General features: G+C 37.8%; 1 protein-coding gene across 4 annotated transcripts in view; it reads left to right on the forward strand.

The window, feature by feature from the left end:
- The first annotated feature begins 9011 nt into the window (after positions 1 to 9011).
- The window catches only part of LOC134527964 (gastrula zinc finger protein XlCGF57.1-like), a 192284-nt gene continuing 181865 nt past the window's right edge, over positions 9012 to 19430 (forward strand). For 2 of the 4 annotated variants that reach the window (XM_063361069.1, XM_063361070.1), the window contains exons 1-2: positions 9013 to 9320; positions 17616 to 17729. Coding sequence is in view for 2 of the 4 variants with exons in the window: in XM_063361070.1 (XP_063217140.1) it covers positions 17619 to 17729 (111 nt within the window). In the remaining 2 variants the exon portion in view is untranslated. Of the gene's footprint in view, positions 9321 to 17615; positions 17730 to 19430 lie in introns of all 4 variants that reach the window. The other 2 variants (XM_063361071.1, XM_063361072.1) reach the window with 2 other exon arrangements.

Consider the following 19430-nt stretch of genomic DNA (forward strand, 5'->3'; position numbering starts at 1 on the left):
GTGACATGTTGTGGGAGAATTTGTGCCCGAGGAGAGTTAAATTTGGTTTGATACACGAGTATGTGAGTCGTTTTCAGAAGCGTGGAGAAAGTACTGTAGAATTCGTGGTCGATGTCGTTAGGCACATAAAAATATTTGGAGTGAGATTTTTGGATCACGAAGTTATTTCTATGATTATTGAAAATATGGTCCCTGAAATACGAGTGGAATGTTCGTTTGTTAAGAGGCCGGAAAGTATTTCGGGATTAATGGACTGGGCGGTGTAAGTGGATAATGTAAATTATGCTAGCAGGAGGTCCGGCGAAGGGCAAGTTAGTGCGGCCGTTCAGGAAATAGAAACCGAGAATGCCTTAATGGAGGTGGGAGGCAAAAATAGTGGAGTAGAACTTTCTAGTGAAAGGTCCATTGAGGAAAATTCCCAGCTTAGGGCGACGCCCTTAATATGCGATTTTTGTAAGAAAAAAGGTCATATAAGAGATATGTGTTTTCGTAGGAATGGTTATGTGAGTAATTCTAATAAAATTTGTTTTTGTTGTGATAAGACGGGACATGTACAAAAATGGTGTAAGCAATGGAGGAGTGGTAAGAAACGTTGCGGGTTCTGTGGTAAAAATGGTCATTTAACGAGTAGATGTTGGCAAAAGATGAAACTTAATAATTTTCGATTTAAAGATAAGCACCATATGTTAGTGATGCGAAGTGGAAATAATTTATGTGTGGAGGTAGAAGTGGGTAAGAATACCGTCAAAGCCCTTGTAGATACCGGGGCGAGTAAGAGTTTCGTGAGCGAAGAATTTTTTGAGCAATGTCTAAAACAAGGGAAACGAGTTGGGCATATTGTAGAGAGAGGGGAAGGTATACAGGTGCAAACAGCTGACGGGAAAATTCATAAGAGTGTTGTGAAAGTAATCATGCATATAAAAGTGGATAAATTCTCGTGGGATCGGGAATTTTATGTGATTTCTAATTTGGTGTATAAAATGATATTGGGAATTGATTTTTTGAGTGATACTCGGGCGTTTTTTGATTGCCGGACTCGTAGGTTAAGTTTCGGTTTTGCACCAAAGTATCGTATTGGATTGGAAAAACCCCAGGGTAGCGAACAGGTAATTTGTGGAGGGATAGAGGGGTGCCGAGAAAGGTTGAGTATAAGCGAAGTTGAGAAAATTCAGGGAGTGATTGATGAATTTCAGGATGTCATTACCAAAAGAGTAGGTAAATGTGTTTTGGACCCCTATAAAATTCAGTTAACGGACGATATCCCCATTAAATGCGTACCATACCAGTGTTCGCCCCCAAAAATGAAAGCCTTTAGGGAAATTATTCAGGATTTGCAAAAAGAAGGTATAATAACTGCCTCAAAGTCGAATTATGCATCACCCGCATTTTTAGTAAAGAAGAAGAAAGCTGGTGGATTTCGTATTGTTTTGGACTACCGTCTTTTGAATCAGAAGATTAGGGTTGATCCGTTCCCATTACCAAAAATAGATACTATTTTTCAATATCTAGGAAAGGCTAAGTTTTTTACCATCTTGGATCTAAATGCTGCATTCCATCAATGTATTTTAGATGAATCGAGCCGAAAATATACTGGTTTTGTCACCCCTTGGGGACATTATGAGTGGACCCGCGTGCCATTTGGGGTGAATTTTGGAGCTCAATGTCTGTCAAGAATTTAAGGAAAAATTTTGCAGGACGTGCAATACAAGTTTGCTCTGAATTTTTTGGATGATATTTGCGTGTATTCAAATAGTTTGGAGGAGCACATTGAGCATTTACGCATAGTGTTAGGTAAATTGAGAGAAGCTGGGTTTACCCTAAATCCTGAAAAAATTTGTTGGGCAAAGCGGCAAATACATTTTTTAGGTTTCATTATTGGTGAGGGTAAATTAGTGATGGATCCTTTGAAAATCTCACCTATTGTCAGTTATCCTCCTCCAAAAAAATGTTAAAGGGGTTATGAGATTTTTGGGGATGATTGGGTTTTTTTAGCCGGTTCATCCCGAATTATTCGGAACTTTGTGCCCCCTTAAATAACTTAAAAAAGAAAGGGATACCCTTTGAGTGGGGGGAGGAACAAGAAAAGGCGTTTAAAGCACTCAAAATAGCAATTTCAAGCCAGCCTGTTTTATCCTTGCCCGACTTTGAAAAGAGGTTTGTGGTGCAGGTTGATGCCTCGAGTTTGGCTTTGGGAGGAGTATTATTGCAGGAAGGCCCCCTGGGGATGCAACCTATAATGTACATCAGTCGTACCCTAAATCAACTTGAACAGAAGTACAGCGTGTATGAAAAGGAGGCGCTGGCCTGTATTCATGCCTTGGAGAGATTAGAGATGTTTTTAGAGCACGCCGAGTTTGACTTGTGCACCGACAACCAGGCATTGACGTGGTTGTTTACCCACCCCCGTCAGTTGGGTAAGATCGGGAGGTGGGTAATGCGCTTAAGTAGATTTAATTTTAAAATCAAGCATTTCAAAGGATCTGAGAATGTGGTAGCGGATGCGCTGTCGCGTATGTATAATGCCGAGGAGATTGAAGAAGTAGGTGAAAGGTCAGACGAAGAGAGTGAGGAGAATTTTGATGTTTGTAATGTATTAGGAAATTTCCCAGAGGGTTTTGTTGATTTAAAGGAATGGCAAGATAAAGATGAGGAGGTAGGAAAAATCCGGGAAAATATCCAACTCCCCCAATACAAAAATTTTGAGATTCACAATGAAAAACTGCACTACAGTAAAGGGGGAAAGAGGAGGTTGTATGTGCCACGTGCGTTGGTCAATATGTTGATGCGTTATTTCCATGACTCACAAGTTGGAGCTCACAACGGCGTGGAAAAAACCTTAGACAAAATTTCTGATAATTTTTATTGGCCTACCATTAAAGAGGACGTAAGAAAATATGTTAAAGGATGTGTCTCCTGCCAGTTGGCGAAACAACCTCAAAATAGTAAAGTTGGGTACCATAGTGTGGAGAGTATTACGCGCCCCTGGCAGAGGGTATTTTTAGATGTTTTCGGTCCTTTACCCAGGTTGATGAAAGGTAATAGTTGTTTGTTAATTTTGGTTGATGGTTTTAGTAAATATTGCGTATTTTTGCCGTTGAGGGATATGAAAAGTAGCCAGATTATTAAAGCCCTTGTGGAGAAGGTGTGGAGTTTGTTTGTTGGTCCCGAACAGGTTGTAACGGATAACGCCAGTTATTTTTGCAGTCGGCTGTTTCAAAGCATGTGTTTTAATTGGGGTATCAAACACATTAAAACGAGTCCTTATTATCCGAACCCTAATCTTGTTGAAAGGGTAAATAAAAATGTGAAAATAGCAATGACCATCTTTAGTGAGAAAGATCATCAAAAATGGGATGAGCCCTTAATTTTTTTAAATATGGCTTTTAACATGACCAAGCACGGGGCTACTGGATTTACGCCAGCATTAATATTCTTGGGGCGAGACATCAGCCATCCCCTATTAAATGTGTGGGGCATTTCGCCAGAGAATTTGTTAATTCATAGCCCGCGTAAGTTGGAAGAAGTGTGGGTAGATGTCGCCATGAATTTGGAAAGGAGTAAGGAAGTAGTTAGGGATCAGTATATTAAAGGGCGGTTGCCGAACCCGTTTACTGTAAACCAGGAATTTTGTGTAGGGAGCACCATCTCAGCGATAAAGGCAAACGTAAGACGGCGAAATTGATGTATGCCTTTGGGGGTTCTTATGTAATTAAGAAATTTTTGGGGCCCGTTACCGTTTTGTTAGAAGAATGCGGGAATCATTTTCGCGTGAAAAAAGCTCACCTTTCGCAGTTGAAGCCCTATTGTCGGGGGTAGTCCGAATGTAATTTGGTTTCTAAGTGATATAAAGGAGTTGTGACGTAAATAAGTGAGGAAATTTATATACTTTCATATCTATATTTATATTTAATTTATGATTGTAAGAATATATTTCGTGATTTTTGAAAGTGTTTTAGCGAGTCTTTTATATTTACATACTGTAATGTTTGCCGTAATTTTGGCAGGTAGCTGGATTTTTGGACCCTAATAAATTTAGTATGTATTAGACGTGTATCTAAGTTACCTACAGCCGTTTGTGGAAAATTGTTTTGAAGTGAAAGTTTCATGGCCGCTGTAATTTTTTAATTGGTTAAATTTACATCCAGGATTAAATTATTTTAGTTTAGTTTAATTTTCCTTGTAAAACCTTTGGAGAGTTTAGCTATGGGTCGCGCTTTACAGTTAATGTTTGGTGCTATTTCGAGTTTGCTATCTGTGTCTTAGTTTTGTGTTTTTCTCTTTCGCGGCTCTTTTGAGTCTTTCTTACTTCGTCTTCTACGTGTCGCTTTTAGTGTTACTTACTTTACGCGGACCTAATAGTTAGATAACTCAAAGGGGTATTATATATTTTTTATTTTTATTTTTTTTTTGTCGGAGAGGTTGAGACACTTCGCGTGTCTCATATGATTATGTTTAGTGTTTATTATGTTTAATTGTAATTTTAATGTAATTTTTTGAAGTAATGTTTTAATATTTATTTTTATATATGTCTTTACTAGTTTTAGTTAATATTTAATCAAGTACTGTGGTTTACCGTGCGGCCATTGACCCCCTGCTGAATGGACTTGTCCACCCATGAGAGAGGGGGAAATTAGCGGAGGGAGTTGGCTGACGTCACGGCAGTGTGACGTATGCGGCGAGCGAACTTTTTTGGACACTTGGCAGTCGGAGTCGAGAGAACCTTGCGGGCAGTTGTGAATATGGGTCCCCAGGGAGTGCACGGGAGTTGGGAACACTACCCATACTTAGTGATGATCGGTTAACCATGGACATGGCTCCGCGGAGCTATCGTCGCCGCGGCCCGCATCAGATGCATAATATTTCTTATAATTTGGAATGTATGGGAACGTATTTCGCATCAACAATTTTAAACTTTTTCGCAAGTCGCGAGTGTCAATCCACCACGCCCAGAAGTGCGTTGACCGGGACCATTTGACCGTGCAACAGGTGTGATCTACGCGCAGTCTACAGCCCGGGTACCCGAGGCATGACAGCTTGGTAAATATGTACTGCACGGCGAGCACCAATGTAAGTAGAACTTTAATTTATTAATGGTGAAAGAAGAGGTTGTTTTTGGGACAGTAACCAAGATTTCGTGTGGACTCCCCCCCCCCTCCCTCGCGTGGTGATGGACAGACTTACTTATGCGATGGCAAGGTTTTTGTGCCGCAGCTAACGTGATCGCTACGGCCGGGCGTCACGTATAGCATTTGTAAATTTTATGTCTTTTTTTATATTTTTTTTTTATTTCACTTGTTGGTACTTCATGTATTCTAATTTACCGGGAATAAATTTAAATGTTTGCATATAATATAATTGGTTTGAAAACTGCAATAACCTACTGCACACCCAATCAAATTGGTAATTTAGTTTTGCGTCTCTACTGCGTTTACGCAAGTAGCCTTGGCGAAGTCAAGGTCAGCGAGGTTGAAAAATAATGCTTGTAACTGGCGGTGCAGGTAGAGATGGACGTGGGCTGTTTGCCCCTGCACGGGGAAATTTTTTACACCCCACACTGGGATTGAAAAAATCAACAAATCGTTCGTTCAATAAGAAATACATTAAAAAAATGTAACGCAAGAAGTAACGACAATTACCGTTACTTTAAGGCAGAAAAAATGTTATTCAGTTACAGTTACTGAAAACTTAATATATTGCGTTACCACGATCGTTACCATAAAATTAACTGTTACAAATAACGTCGTTACTAGTAGCGCGTTACTTCCAGTCCCTGCTATAATGTCGTTTCTTAAATAAATATGTGATTTCTTTCAAGTGCTATGCTTAGTAATGTAAACCGCAACCTGGCCTGCCGCGAGACGAGTCTCTCCCACGCCGGCCTATTTCCTCTTTCCCTCCTCCGCGGCCCATGCACCCGGCGCACGGACGGGTGGAGGAGGCAGTGGCTAGCCACACTCGGAGACGAGCAGACGTTTGCTCGCTCCGCTTCGCTCGGGACGTGTGTAGCACGGCATCGTTGTTCGCTATCAGTATAATTCGTTACGGGACTGCCACCGCAGTCGTGTCGAGCCGTGTCAGAATTCGTTGCACTGCTGAACTTTCTTAGTTCTGTGATTCGTCACAGAACTATCTCCGCGTATGTAACAGGCCGCGTATGTGCTACTTCGAGCTGCCGAACCTTCTTAGCCAGTACGTTTCGTCACAGAACTATCTCCGCCTACGTAACAGGCCGCGTATGTGCTACTTTGAACTGCCGAACCTTCTTAGCCAGTACGTTTCGTCACAGAACCATCTTCGTAGACGTAACAGGCCGCGTACGCACTACTTGGAACTGCTGAACTTTCGTTACTGGTAAGATTCGTCACGGGACTGCATCCACGATCACACCGAGTCGCGTTTTGTGGTCAAGAGTTTATTTCCCGGAGTCCGGGTCGCGGCGAGGGAGGACGCTCGTTCTGCAACGTGCCGGCCAGGCTGCGACAGGGCTTTATCCACGGAATAAAGGAGCTCGTGAAAACGGACAGCAACATCTTCTCCTTGCTACCACCTACCTTTCCTTCTACCTACGTAAATTTCCCTCCCGGTCCCATGTTCCACGGTCCCGGCCACTTTGGCCTGAACTCCACTTTCTCTCCGACTGGAGCTACGCGGGCAAATCAGGGCGAGTCTCAGGACAATGCGCAACAGGGACTTGGGGACCGCAGGCCGAGGGACGTAAAGGTTTTAGTGAATTATGATATTTACCAGTATGAAGAATCAGGAGTACAAAAGTTGAAGTCTCCCCGCGGGATCACAAGTCCGCCCCGGCCCGTGAGTAAAACTCTATTGCTGCTTTGTGCCGGCTTGGGAGGGGAGGAAGCGTCATGACGTGCAGAACTTTCTAATGTGCCGTTATTCCAATTTTATAATTATAATTAGTCATTATTATTTCTAGAACCCTCATATCTTAATTACATCTGTCTGAATTAGTTGGCGGAAGGCCTATAATAATAATACATAATAAAATTGAGATTAATTATATTTGAAAATAAAAAGTCAAGCTGGAGACTGTCTGTCACTTGTTGACTACTCCAGTGGCTATTTACAAGTAAAAACAGGGAGGTTAATTAGGTTGATTAACACTGTGGTTAATTATTGGCGGAAGGCCTCAAGGGACGTTAGGGACGTTTTTAATTGCGGTTTCCCATGGGGAAAACTACTGCACCCCTACGACGCACTTTCACTATTAAGGGTTGTTCTGTTAATTAAAAATCGCTTAATTACTCACAGTAATTAATGATGTATAAGATCTGTTTGGTGGTGTTGGCATATGGACGTAATCTGTGAAGGGACTTACTGGCGTCGACGGCTCGCTTGACTCACGTGTCATGGGCTAGGGGTGTGCTCCTTTAGCGGGGTTTAATACTGGCGGGTGGAGGCCGGGCTTTATGACCTTCGGAGGGACGACGACAAGGTCAATCTACTGTAATATTTATGACAGAGAATATGCATATTTTGTGTTGGTATCTACTCAATATTATCAAAAATAAATAAATAATTAAAATTATGCTGCTGTAATTGTACTTTAGTCAGTCATTAAACCACAAATTAGCTCTCTTGTATATTTCTGAAGTTAATATACCATATAATGGGGTAGTCATGACGTGGTCTGGTCGACTAGTCCCTGACAATGCTGCTGTTCTGCCGGCTACTCAGGGTTCGGTAGAGGGGGGTTCGGGCAGCGTGGCAGAGGGACTTAGTCTCCAGAGATGAAATGAGAACATCTCGAATAAAGTTTATGGTCCTTTATACTCAAGACGCTGAACACTTTACATGGGGCTGCCGCGTTTCCGCCTGTGACTATTTCTCTGTGGGTCGAAACCCTGTTCCGCGCACTAATCTGGTTAAGAAAATTACGAGAAGTCCCGCCCGTGACGACTATTACTCCCACAATAAAGAATAGAATTCTTATGACCCACGCACGATAGGATGTCTGTATGGCTGTACACTACCCTGGCCAGGAAGAGATTAGAAGCACAAAACCTATGACGGCGAATGACCAGTTTGCAAAAATGAACCGCGACTCGCCAGAATTGAGAGCAAAACACACATACATGAAAATAGTACAATGAGAGCTCGTGACTGAATAGCAAATTAACAAGCTCGACTGCAAAGTCGAAAATAAACGTCTCCGCACGTCAAAGTTTAGAACCACTGTTAATACCGCGCTCGTTTCCCTCACCGTCCCGGAGCGGCGTCACCAACACGTCCGTCGCCTCTCGTGCCGGGTCCTCAACTGCCCTCCCACTCCCCTGCCGTGCCTGAGCGCCTGCGTCTCCCCCCTCATCCATGAGCCCGCGGAACACGCTGATTGGTCACAGGTTGAAGCCACGGCCTTAGCGCTCGGTGAACAATCAAAACTTATAAAATACAAATCCCTTCAATACAAAATTAATTAAAATAAAATATAAGCAAAAATATGTACAAAAACATAAAACAAAAATATATTTACAATAAATAATATGTCAAATCCTGTAAAGAAAACAAACGTCGCACGTCACCGTCACTTGCGTCGCGCAACTCGCTAAAGAGATGGCGCTGGCGAGGCATAACGGCCTGAAGGAGCCGGGGAGACACTTGTGTCGACGTCAGTCAATGTATTGTGTAATTTAAAAATATCTTCAGCCTAATCATAAAAATAAAAAGAAAACATCGTGATGCGGTAAATCAATAGAACAATGAAAAAAGAAAATCATAAAAAAAATCAAAAGAGACGCCCGTGTAGCAAGTTTTATAATTTTTTTATTTTTCTGGATAGACTATTTTTTTTATCTATATATATAAATTAATTTAAATATACTTTAATTCTTGATACATACGATAGTTTTACAGCTCTGAACATATAATACCACACCAATAAGTAATATTTTAAAGGAATAGGTAGATAAGGTAGGTATAAGAATTTTGTGGTAATCTGTATCATTTTGGGGAAATCTTTTGTCCGCTATGGGGAAATTTTGAAAACGTATTTTGGACACCCTGGATGTAATTGTGTTCTTCCTCCCGGGTTTCGTGTGTAAATAAGAAACAAATGTATTTTAAGGCATTTTGTATCACAATAATGTTTTATTAATTAAATTACTTTTATTTACTCTGTGCTTCAGTCCAAGAAGATAGCGTGAATCATCTTTTGATTTCTACACACTTTGTCCACCTATTGTCTATGACTTCGCATGAGAACGGCGTTGCTAGTCTCTGGTCGTCGTTCTCCCGGCGCTGGGACCTCGCCCCCGAGTCAAAGACACGACTGTGCCGACACGGAAAGGAAGTAACTCGTTCTGGTAAGCTGTCGTCTGTTAATAATTCTTTAATTCTCGCTTGTGCCTGTGCAATGTACATCATTTTCTTTAGTGTCTACAAGGCCATTGTTTCCTTTTATGGCCTAGGGTCTAACTTAATACATAGTTATGCTTGGTCACACCATCTTATTTTAAAATCCATCTTAAATATATCCACGGAGCGGTTCATATCGATTATTGATGGTCTCCAACTTTACTAGCAATTGTAACTCTAATTTTTACATAATATTTAATATTTAATATAACATTTTTAGGTAAATATTTACTTGGGCGGTATTTCCGAAAAAAAAATGTTAAAAATATGAAAATACCTTTATTTTATGCTCTTCAACTTCCTCTTTTCATTAAAAGTGGCGGAGGTAAGAAATTCCAAATACTTTAGGAGATGTAGAATTTTTAAATTTCATCATATGTAGTTGAGCGGTATTTGCGAAAATAAATGTTAAAAATCCGAAAATACCTTTATCATATGCTCTTCAACTTCCTCTTTTCATTAAAAGCGGCGGAGATAAGAAATTCCAAATACTTTAGGAGATATCGAATTTTTTAATTTTGCAATACAAGACCTGTGGAACCATTCGAGCGGCGCCATTTTTGTTATTTTGCCGTGTGTTCGTGAATCGTGAATGCGTAATTAATGAAATGGTTGATTAGGTCAGGTCAGTTACATTATTAATACTTTCAAACTAAGCCGACATTAAAAATTATTTTGTGAATTAATTTTAATGGCTGTTTAGTTTTAAAATATTTATAATGTAACTGACCTGACCAAACAAACCCGGACAGAGGGTGAACAGTAAACTAAAATGGTCGATTAGGTCAGGTCAGTTACATTATAAATACTTTCAAACTAAGGTGATATTAAAAATAATGTGAATTAATTTTAATTATTCTTTACTTTTAAATTATTTATAATGTAACTGACCTTACCTAACAAACCCGTAACAAAGGATGTACAGTAACAACTCACGTAAATTTTTTTGTTACTTATTACTTGCGCAACAATATCAAAATAACAAATAAGACTTTAAAATTAGAAACGTTAAAAACTCACCTAAGTTGGAGGCGGTAATTAAACACCGTTTTAAACAATAATTGAACTAAATAATCACGTATTAGTTCATTTGAATTCTGGCCTATCACGAACAATCACGTGACATCATTATCCAATAAAAAAAATAGATACTCGTACGTAAACAAGAAACAATGGAGCACGCACGCCACAGGAATGCGCTGGTTTTGTGCTGAAATTTAAAAATTCGATATCTCCTAAAGTATTTGGAATTTCTAATCTCCGCCGCTTTTAATGAAAAGAGGAATTTGAAGAGCATATAATAAAGGTATTTTCGGATTTTTAACATTTTTTTTTTCGCAAATACCGCTCAACTACATATGAAGAAATTAAAAAATTCGATATTTCCTAAAGTATTTGGAATTTCTAATCTCCGCCGATTTTAATGAAAAGAGGAAGTTGAAGAGCATAAAATAAAGGTATTTTCGGATTTTTAACATTTTTTTTCGGAAATACCGCCCAAGTAAATATTTACCCATTTTTATGCCTTCAGACACCTAATTTGTCATTATATTTTTTATTCAAGGGATTTATGAAGTGTTCAGTTAATAAGTATCACGTATAATAATTAGATTTAGTCCTTTAAACAGTTTGGCGGGAGGCGGCACGTCCCCTGCCCCCCAACCCAATGGCAACCGCCGCCACCCAGCAGTCCTCAGTCATTCAGTCTTTGTTACACTGCAGTCTGGAGCGGATGCATTGTTCGCGGGGTGCCATCACAGTTGTTTCATTGATCTTAATACTTCTGGTAATCATAACTTTTCAAACTAACCTTTTTGCTAATTCCCTGCATGCATCCCTGGACCATTTACGGTGTAGGGCTTGACCTGGCTGTCATTAGCTTCACCTGCCATGTGACCCTTCCGCCACGTGATTCCGAACGTATGCAACTTGCTGACTCCAGAACTTTGCGTAAATCGGCTGCTCATTGTCTGCCGGCTTTTCAAGTGATATTGTTTCAGCCAATTTAACATAGATTCTTAACGCCCACTGCAGAAACCGAGCTACATGTTTTAACTGCCCTCTTTTCTTCGAAAAGTCTGCTGTAAGGAAGAGTGTGCTACTATTGATAAGTTGTGTTCTGTGTTTCGTTCTTTCCTGTGTTATTGTAGTTTGCCTGTGCAATCTGCAAACCAAATGAAATGTTAATAAAATCATGTGTTTTCCAAACACTATTGAAACCGGGACATTCTTTTATGAATATCCAGTATGTATAAGATGTGTAAGTTAAATGCACCTCAAGGAACTTAAAAAATAATATTTAATGGTATATATTTTTTTACTCGAGTATGACACTAATTCTGTACAGATAAAAAAAAATGGTCTGTTTTGAGAGGGTTATTTACAACCATAAATTTGTGTTCCAATAATAGAGATGAAATAAAACCATCTGACTCCACACAAAATTACTTAGTTTAGTCAATGTTTTAAGTTAAGGCAATGGTCTGTGAATATTTATGTTTTGAGCCATACATTTGAGGACTCTTGCTGGTAAGCATCATAAGGTGGGGGTAAGTTATTACAGTGATCTTAGCCAAGTGTACTTCTAGAGACAGCCCTCAGGTATCTATCTGTGAAAAGAAGCTGAAATAGGCCTTACTGCCATTTGCCAATTACTGGCCCTCACTTTGATAGGTGAAGTGTTTTCAAAAGGGGTCCAAATTTTATAACACCAGCTTGAAAAGAAGTAGGGCCTACCTGTCGATAATGTTTGTTATGCAGGCTGTAACATAATCAAAATAAAAATTTTGTCATGAAAAAATGGTGTGGTTGTTCATTTTGCCATTTTAATCTGAGTTTTTATATCAAAATTATGTTGGCTGGTATCCGTGATAATTTTGGAGAAAAGCACAGGTTATGGGAAATTAAGTGACTTACAATTAAAGTGAGGATTTTAAGTTAGAATAAAAATTAGAAAAAAAAATTAACCTATTATTATTGTAGTTAACCTAACAAACCTTTCACTTCATTTATCATTTACCATATTTTTTTTCAGAAGCTGCCATGCTGCAGAATTACAGCACGTAAAACTATAATAGGCCAGACAGCCTTTAAAATGTAGTTATACTTTTTCTTCTGTTAAAAAATTAGAGATTGCAGATGTATAATCATATTCATTCATACACAATTACTAGGTTATTAGGCATCTCAAATTAAGTTTTTAAATGGTTCATTTTCAATATGCATGGAAAAGGTACTAGGCTAAAGCAAATTCATTTATTTGAACAGCAGCTAATGCTTATGCTGAAGTTCAGCCAAAATCATGATTATAATTTTACCACGCAGAAGCATGAAATTTAAGATTTAAAGAGCCATTAAATGCTCCTCAACTTTATTCAAAAATCATTGCTGTCCTACAAATTTCTATGCTAAAAGATTTAATTGATCCTTAGATAAGCTTTGTTTACTACTTAAAATGGACATTACTTGTTGACACTGTTTAATTTTGTAAGGAAGAAATAATATAAGATTGAATATACAGATTGTCGGAAAAGTCTTTCCCTGATTACACAAATTAATAACATCGGCTAGAAGTAAGATAAAAATATGAAACTGGTGACAAAATGTTGAGAAACTATCCAAGTGTCTTTAAAACATCAGTAGGTACACTTCCACATGAGCACCTTTGGTAGCATGTAGCACATCTAGTCGATATTCGATTTCTGTCCACACATTAGCCAACATCATTGGAGGGATTGATGATGCAATGACTCTGGTTATCCGTTGTCGAAGGGTTAGAATATCTGGTACATGTGTTCGGTAGACCTCGTCCTTGACATAACCCCATAAAAAGAAGTCTAATAGGGTTATGTCAGGAGAGCATGGAAGCCAAACCGTTGGTCCATCACGACCGATCCATCATCCAGGAAAGGTCATATAAAGATAGGCACGGACCTTCAAACCCCAATCTTGTTGGAACATGATATCGGGGTGATACTCAAACAGCTGAGGAACAGCATAAAGTTGTAACATGTCTAAATACACTGGAGATATGATGGTTGCCTCAGAAAAGAAGAATGGCCCAATAATTCTGTCATGCAATAGCGCGCACCAAACATTCACTTTTGGACTTCCTCTGGTACACTCCCATCACCTCGCCAGGGGGCTGTGAACCCCAAATGTGCACGTTATGGCGATTCACTACTCCACTGACAAAAAAAGGTTGCCTCGTCAGAAAATGCAATTCGTTTGAGATAGCCATTATCGACCTCCATACGTGATAACATTTCGACCGCAAATTCATATCGACGTGTACTGTCATTGGGCAACAGATCCTGAATGATTTGCTCTTTGTATGCACGAAATATTAAACGTTCGTGTAAGATATCGTGGAGAGAGCTTTTTGGCATCTGTAATTCACGTGAGGCCCTTCCCACCCTTTCAGCTGAGGTTGATGGTCGACCAGACTTCGGAAGGTCAGCAACCGATCCTGTGGTCTTGAACATCTCATACCATGTCTTAATGCTCTTGACATCAGGGGGGAATCTTTCCATATGTGGTCTGGAAGTTTCTCTGCACTGTTATTGGTGATCGTGTCTCATGGTACCACAGGACACACTGCGCTTTCTCCTGATTGGTAATCATGTCCGGCTTCCTGGGCACCACACCTCAGACACTGCACACCTACTGCGAACCTATAAAAAAAAATTCAGTTATGACCTAACATTTTGACACCACTTTCATATTTTTATCGTACGTCTAGCCGAAGTTATAAATTTGTGTAATCAGGGAAAGACTTTTTGGACACCCTGTAATCCTTCATCAATTGTAATTGTTTATTTCGGCGATATTAAAACATTAATAAAATAGCATTAAATTACACAGTGTTGTTTATATCGCAAGAACGGCAGGCCGCACGTGCATCATGATGTCTACCAACATTGCTCAAGTTTAGATTTTAAAATATTTTATTTATGATTTAATAACTGAAGACGTAACAAAGTTCAAATATAGTCCTTACGAAGACTCACGGTATATTTTAACTGTATATATTTTAACTGTATATACATTACATCAATTTATATGAGTACGAAAAAGTTATTAAGTGCCATTTAGTCGCGTGTATAATTTGAATTCTCGCGGTATGTGGTCTAGCATGTGCGTCACTCGCCATTGACCAATGACAGCAAAAAAAGCGGTATGAGATGACTTCGTTTCACTGAGCTTTTTTTCTTTTACTGGAGTCCAGGTAAAATAATATGTAAAAAATTAATTTCCCCGCTTTAAGTTGCAGATTCGAAGACTCATCACTTTACTTAAAACCTTTGGAGTTGTCATTTTCAAGTTTTCTATCGACTACTTTCTGTTTTTATTTTTATTTTGGAAAAACAGATATCAAGAAGTAACACGACAGATTATTAAAAAAAGAAGAAAAAAAAGGAAAAAAATTTGTAATACAGGCAGTAATTGTTTCGAAGATTTTAATTGAATATTTTGTCATTTACTATGTACAATAATACACAATTTCAGTTAATTAAAGTTGAGCTCTGGTGTTGTTTGCGGGCGCTGCTGGGGCTTTACTCCAGGTGCGCGGTGCTGCGCGTGGGTGGGGCATTCTCCCCGGCGTGCACAGGAATGTGGAGTACATTCCAAAGGTCAACGAAACCCAGAGGTCCAGAATCTGCAAATTTTATTTTTCAACTAATTCAAACACATGCCACGCGAACGCAACATTCAACAGCTTCATCGTAGTGCATGGCACTTTCAGGCTTCCCACGTTCTTAACTTCAGCCAACTCCTCCGAGTTTACCCTGTTCCTGTAGTATCTAATACTCCTGATAGCAGTTTTACTAATGTCCTGTTTTTTTAAATAAAAAACCAAGAGCAAATATGTCTATGTAATTTTTTATAAATAGAAAAGGGTTCCATTCAATCTTTCTACTAAAAAAGAAACACCAGATTAAAATAGTTATGTATAAGGTATAACATAATGCGCAGAGGATGTTGCAGTCTTTATATTATTATGTTTGGCAAAAACTTCATGATGATAATTATTTTGATTAAAAAGTTATAAAAATTGCCCAAAATGATTAGTTAATTTTCGCAAGGAAACTCTACTTCAGTTGAGTATTCAAAGTTTTGAACATTTCAGAGTGCACTACTGAGGGAAAATACAGTTATCAAACACATAAATTTAAATACAGTCATTTTAAAGGGTTTGTTATAAGATCTCAATATGTTTTAATTTGGTAAGAGAAGTTTTTTAATTCTATTTCCTGAATGTATACAGCACGAATTATGTATAACACGTGGTCATCAGCGATGAAGGTAAGGTCTTGATCAGTGACCATTTTCTTATACGCTATCCAGCCCAAAGTCATCATCCTCCGTGGTATGACTAACTAGTAGCCCCTGGACTTCATTGCTTGCCATCACTGATAAATCTTTATGTTTTCGTACAAATATTATATTGTACACTTTATATCCTCGGGGCCTGCCTCTTGAGGCAGACTGCTGAAATAAATATAAATCAATTAAAAAAATAAAACTTTTGAAAGATTTTGTAATGAACATAAACATTTATGTCACGAGGATGGCCAACCCCATTCTATACTTATTCGTGTCGTGTGGCCTTTTTAATATTTAAACTAGTAAGAAGTATGAGGGATGTGTAGTCAATTTTGTTGAATAAATTGTGTTAATCATGATATTGCTTAATGTTATTTGCCATTAGTCGATGCCTACTGATAAAGCACATTTAAAAACTTACTGGGTAGGTTCTATGAGTAAGCATGCTTGATCCTCAGAGCGGGCCAGGTCACAAGGATTGAGATAGTTTTTGTGGGACAGTTTGACTCGCATCTCCTCAGGGGTCATATCACATCTTTAGGAGCCCTCCGCCATCTAGGCCGTGTTCCCAAACACAATGTGGCACCCATGCAATATATCTAAGTGCAGCAAAGGCCCTTAGATATCATTTTACTATAATCTTTTTTATAACTTTTTACATTGAAAGAAAATTACTTTTTATATCAACTGTTTTATAATTTTTCATGATAAATATAAGTATTAGTCAAAGCCTAGGGAATAAAAAATTGTTTTATAAGGTTTTAAAATTTCAAGTTGTAGAGTTGGTCACATCTTGCATTTTTCACCCTGCTTAAGTTTGTGATTTAAGCAATTACAATATTTGATTTAATTGTGTTGTTTGCGTGTTGCATTTGTTGCGTAGTTTAAAAATCCAGGCTTGGTCAGGTACATCAATTATATTTTAATTATTCATTACCACTTAAATTTTTTACTAATTTAAACAACATAACCCTACTTATCACATTGTAACAATAACCAACTTGTGCAAAACACTAACCTAGAAAAATAAATCAGTTACAGAATTTTCAATATCTATAAAATGAGGAAACAGTGATTAGATATCATCTTTATTTCTGTTTTGCAATATAGCTATTATTACAAACTAAATACAATTTTAGCCTTTTGGAGCAATGACTTGCATGTCACCAGTCATAATACACTCACTCTTCCACCAGCGAGTCTCGTCTGTAGCTAGGATCTCTCCTTTACTATCTGGCCGCGCTCCCTGCCTCTCCTTTCCCCTCCCCCTGCAAGAGAGGCAACAGGTTTAGTCTAGATCTGGGAGGTTTGAAGACAAGACAGAGCATTATCTACTTAATGCATGCCAGAATGACATATTTATGACACCAGAAATATTCGAATTTTACCAGGCCTCTCTACCGTTTTAGATGTATTAATTTCCTTACTTAAAAATGTCAAGGAAATTAAAGATAAAATGCAAAATTAGATTTTTGACAGTGCATTTTTCCTTTAACAAAATATTATTTGTGTTCTGCTACTTTTTTGTGTCAATGTAAAGATACTATTTGGGCCTTAACACAAGAAACTTTAATACCTAACACATTGTTTTCTTCATGCTGTATGTTGCGTTTATACTTATGCAGAGAGTGTAATTTTTATCTATAAGCTAGTTTTATTAACCAATTTTTTTAAATGAATGTATGTATATATATGTATATATATATAAGGTGTTAACTAGTAAAAAAAAAGTTAAATTAAATAAAGTCTAGCTGTTTTATTGTTTTACAGGAATTAATATAAAAGTACTTATGTTTAACTTAATATTATTTTAATTGTATTTATTTTGTGAGTTGAGGTGAAATGGATTTCTGATAAATATGTTTTTAATCCAATTGACATTTAGTTAAAAATATAAAAAGGTTTTTCTTCCCCAGGTAATGGATTGGTGGAGTGAAGATGTTTTTGGCAATGAGTGTTGGAGTATAGGGCTTGAAAAATCAGGCCGAACTGTTAACACAACGATAAAAAAAGAAAGTAACGAGCTTGTGGTAAGTTGTTCTTGGCTAATGATCATGTCTTACTTACGTCTCACATTATCTACTTTCGTAAATGCAGGATATATGCCTCCAATGCAATGCAATACAATGCAATGAAGTGTGTCACTGGAGTAGTGACAACATAGATTGGTGAGGAAACAGGATGCCTTGAAAAGGCATCTTAGGGGTTGCCTGTGTAATAACCAAAACTATGGAGCTACAACTTTGCTACTGATGCTGTATGCAATTAAACTAAAGTTGACTGTATACCTGATATTAATGATAGTTATTGATTGACCAATTTATTGATTTTCTGAATGGTTCTATTTAAACTAGGGACAGCTCTGTCATTACTAGCAGGCAGACTGGTATTTCATGTATGACAACAACATTTACTATTATTAACATTTAACAGGCTGTCTACAGGTCACGAAAAGGCAATGAAACTGAAGGACTGATCACAAAAGTCGAAGTAAGTCTGAAATAATTAATAACTGTGCTGGAAGTGTCACTTAAATTTTCAGCTTGAAGCGAAAGCGAGTATGCCACAATGGAAGTTTCCTTGTTAGGTTCCTTGAAAGCTTTCATGGCTGCAGGTATGGATGGTTATATGGAAGATTAAGTGTAGAACTGGCAGTTTTCATGGTCATTTTGGTAATTGGTCTAGTGCAGTTGTCTGTGGAATGTTCCTACAAGGTGGAAATTTTAGCCAATCAGAAGACTGCTGTTGTATTGAGTTATCAGCTGTGTTGAAAGTTGTAAATGCTCACCCTTTTTCGATCTTTTTGTATGTTATTATAAATATATGTATATTAAATCAACAGTCTTGAAATGGAAGCTCATCTTATATTTGTTGTACTTGATTGTAAAAAATTTTGGTTGTATCGTTTTGTTTCTCTGGATCCCGTCATTGCAGCAAGATAAAATATACACCAGTTTTTAAGTCTAATCATGAGCTTTTAAACACGAAAAGTTTAATCAAAATCTGTCCGGTAGTTTTTGCTCGATGCTCAAACAAATAAACAGACAAACAGACACACACTTCTGTGGTTTTATTGTTGTAAATCTGGCTTCCATCATCATAGTGAGATAAAATATATAACAGTTTTTAAGTCAGATCATTAGGTTTTAAACACAAAAAGTTTCAACAAAATTGGTCCACTAGTTTTTGCTTCAACCTCGAATAATCAGACAAATTACAGTTTTATAATAGTATAGATATCTATATAGCTAAATCTAAAAGTTGCAATACATGTGTCATTCTGACCTTTAAAATTTGTGTGTTCATGAGAAATAACTTGTAAATGAACTAATACTCCTAAGATAAAGTTTTAGGATATGGATCATTCCATGTCAAATCAACACACCCATTTTACATGACCACTTTGGAATCTCCTCAAATTTTGTATAGTGGTAGTAGGTACTAAAATTAAGAAAAATATTTAATTTTAATTTTTTATCTCAAACGGTTTCCAAAATACAGCTATGTAAAGTTTTCAAAAAAGCGCCCAAAAACGCTGGACGAGCGTTTTTCAAATTGCTCTAGAACCTGTTCTAATTAAGCTAGAAAGGTGGGAGTGGTGTCATTTTACTCCATTTTTTATGGGCTTTCTTTTGACATATAACACACCATAGGTTGTAATAAAGTTTTTTTTTCTAAACTCAAAATCAAAATTTTGATTTTGAATATATCAAAAAGTGCGTCCCAAAAAA

Source organism: Bacillus rossius, chromosome 1 (genome assembly GCF_032445375.1).
Source record: "Bacillus rossius redtenbacheri isolate Brsri chromosome 1, Brsri_v3, whole genome shotgun sequence".
Lineage (NCBI taxonomy): Eukaryota > Metazoa > Arthropoda > Insecta > Phasmatodea > Bacillidae > Bacillus > Bacillus rossius.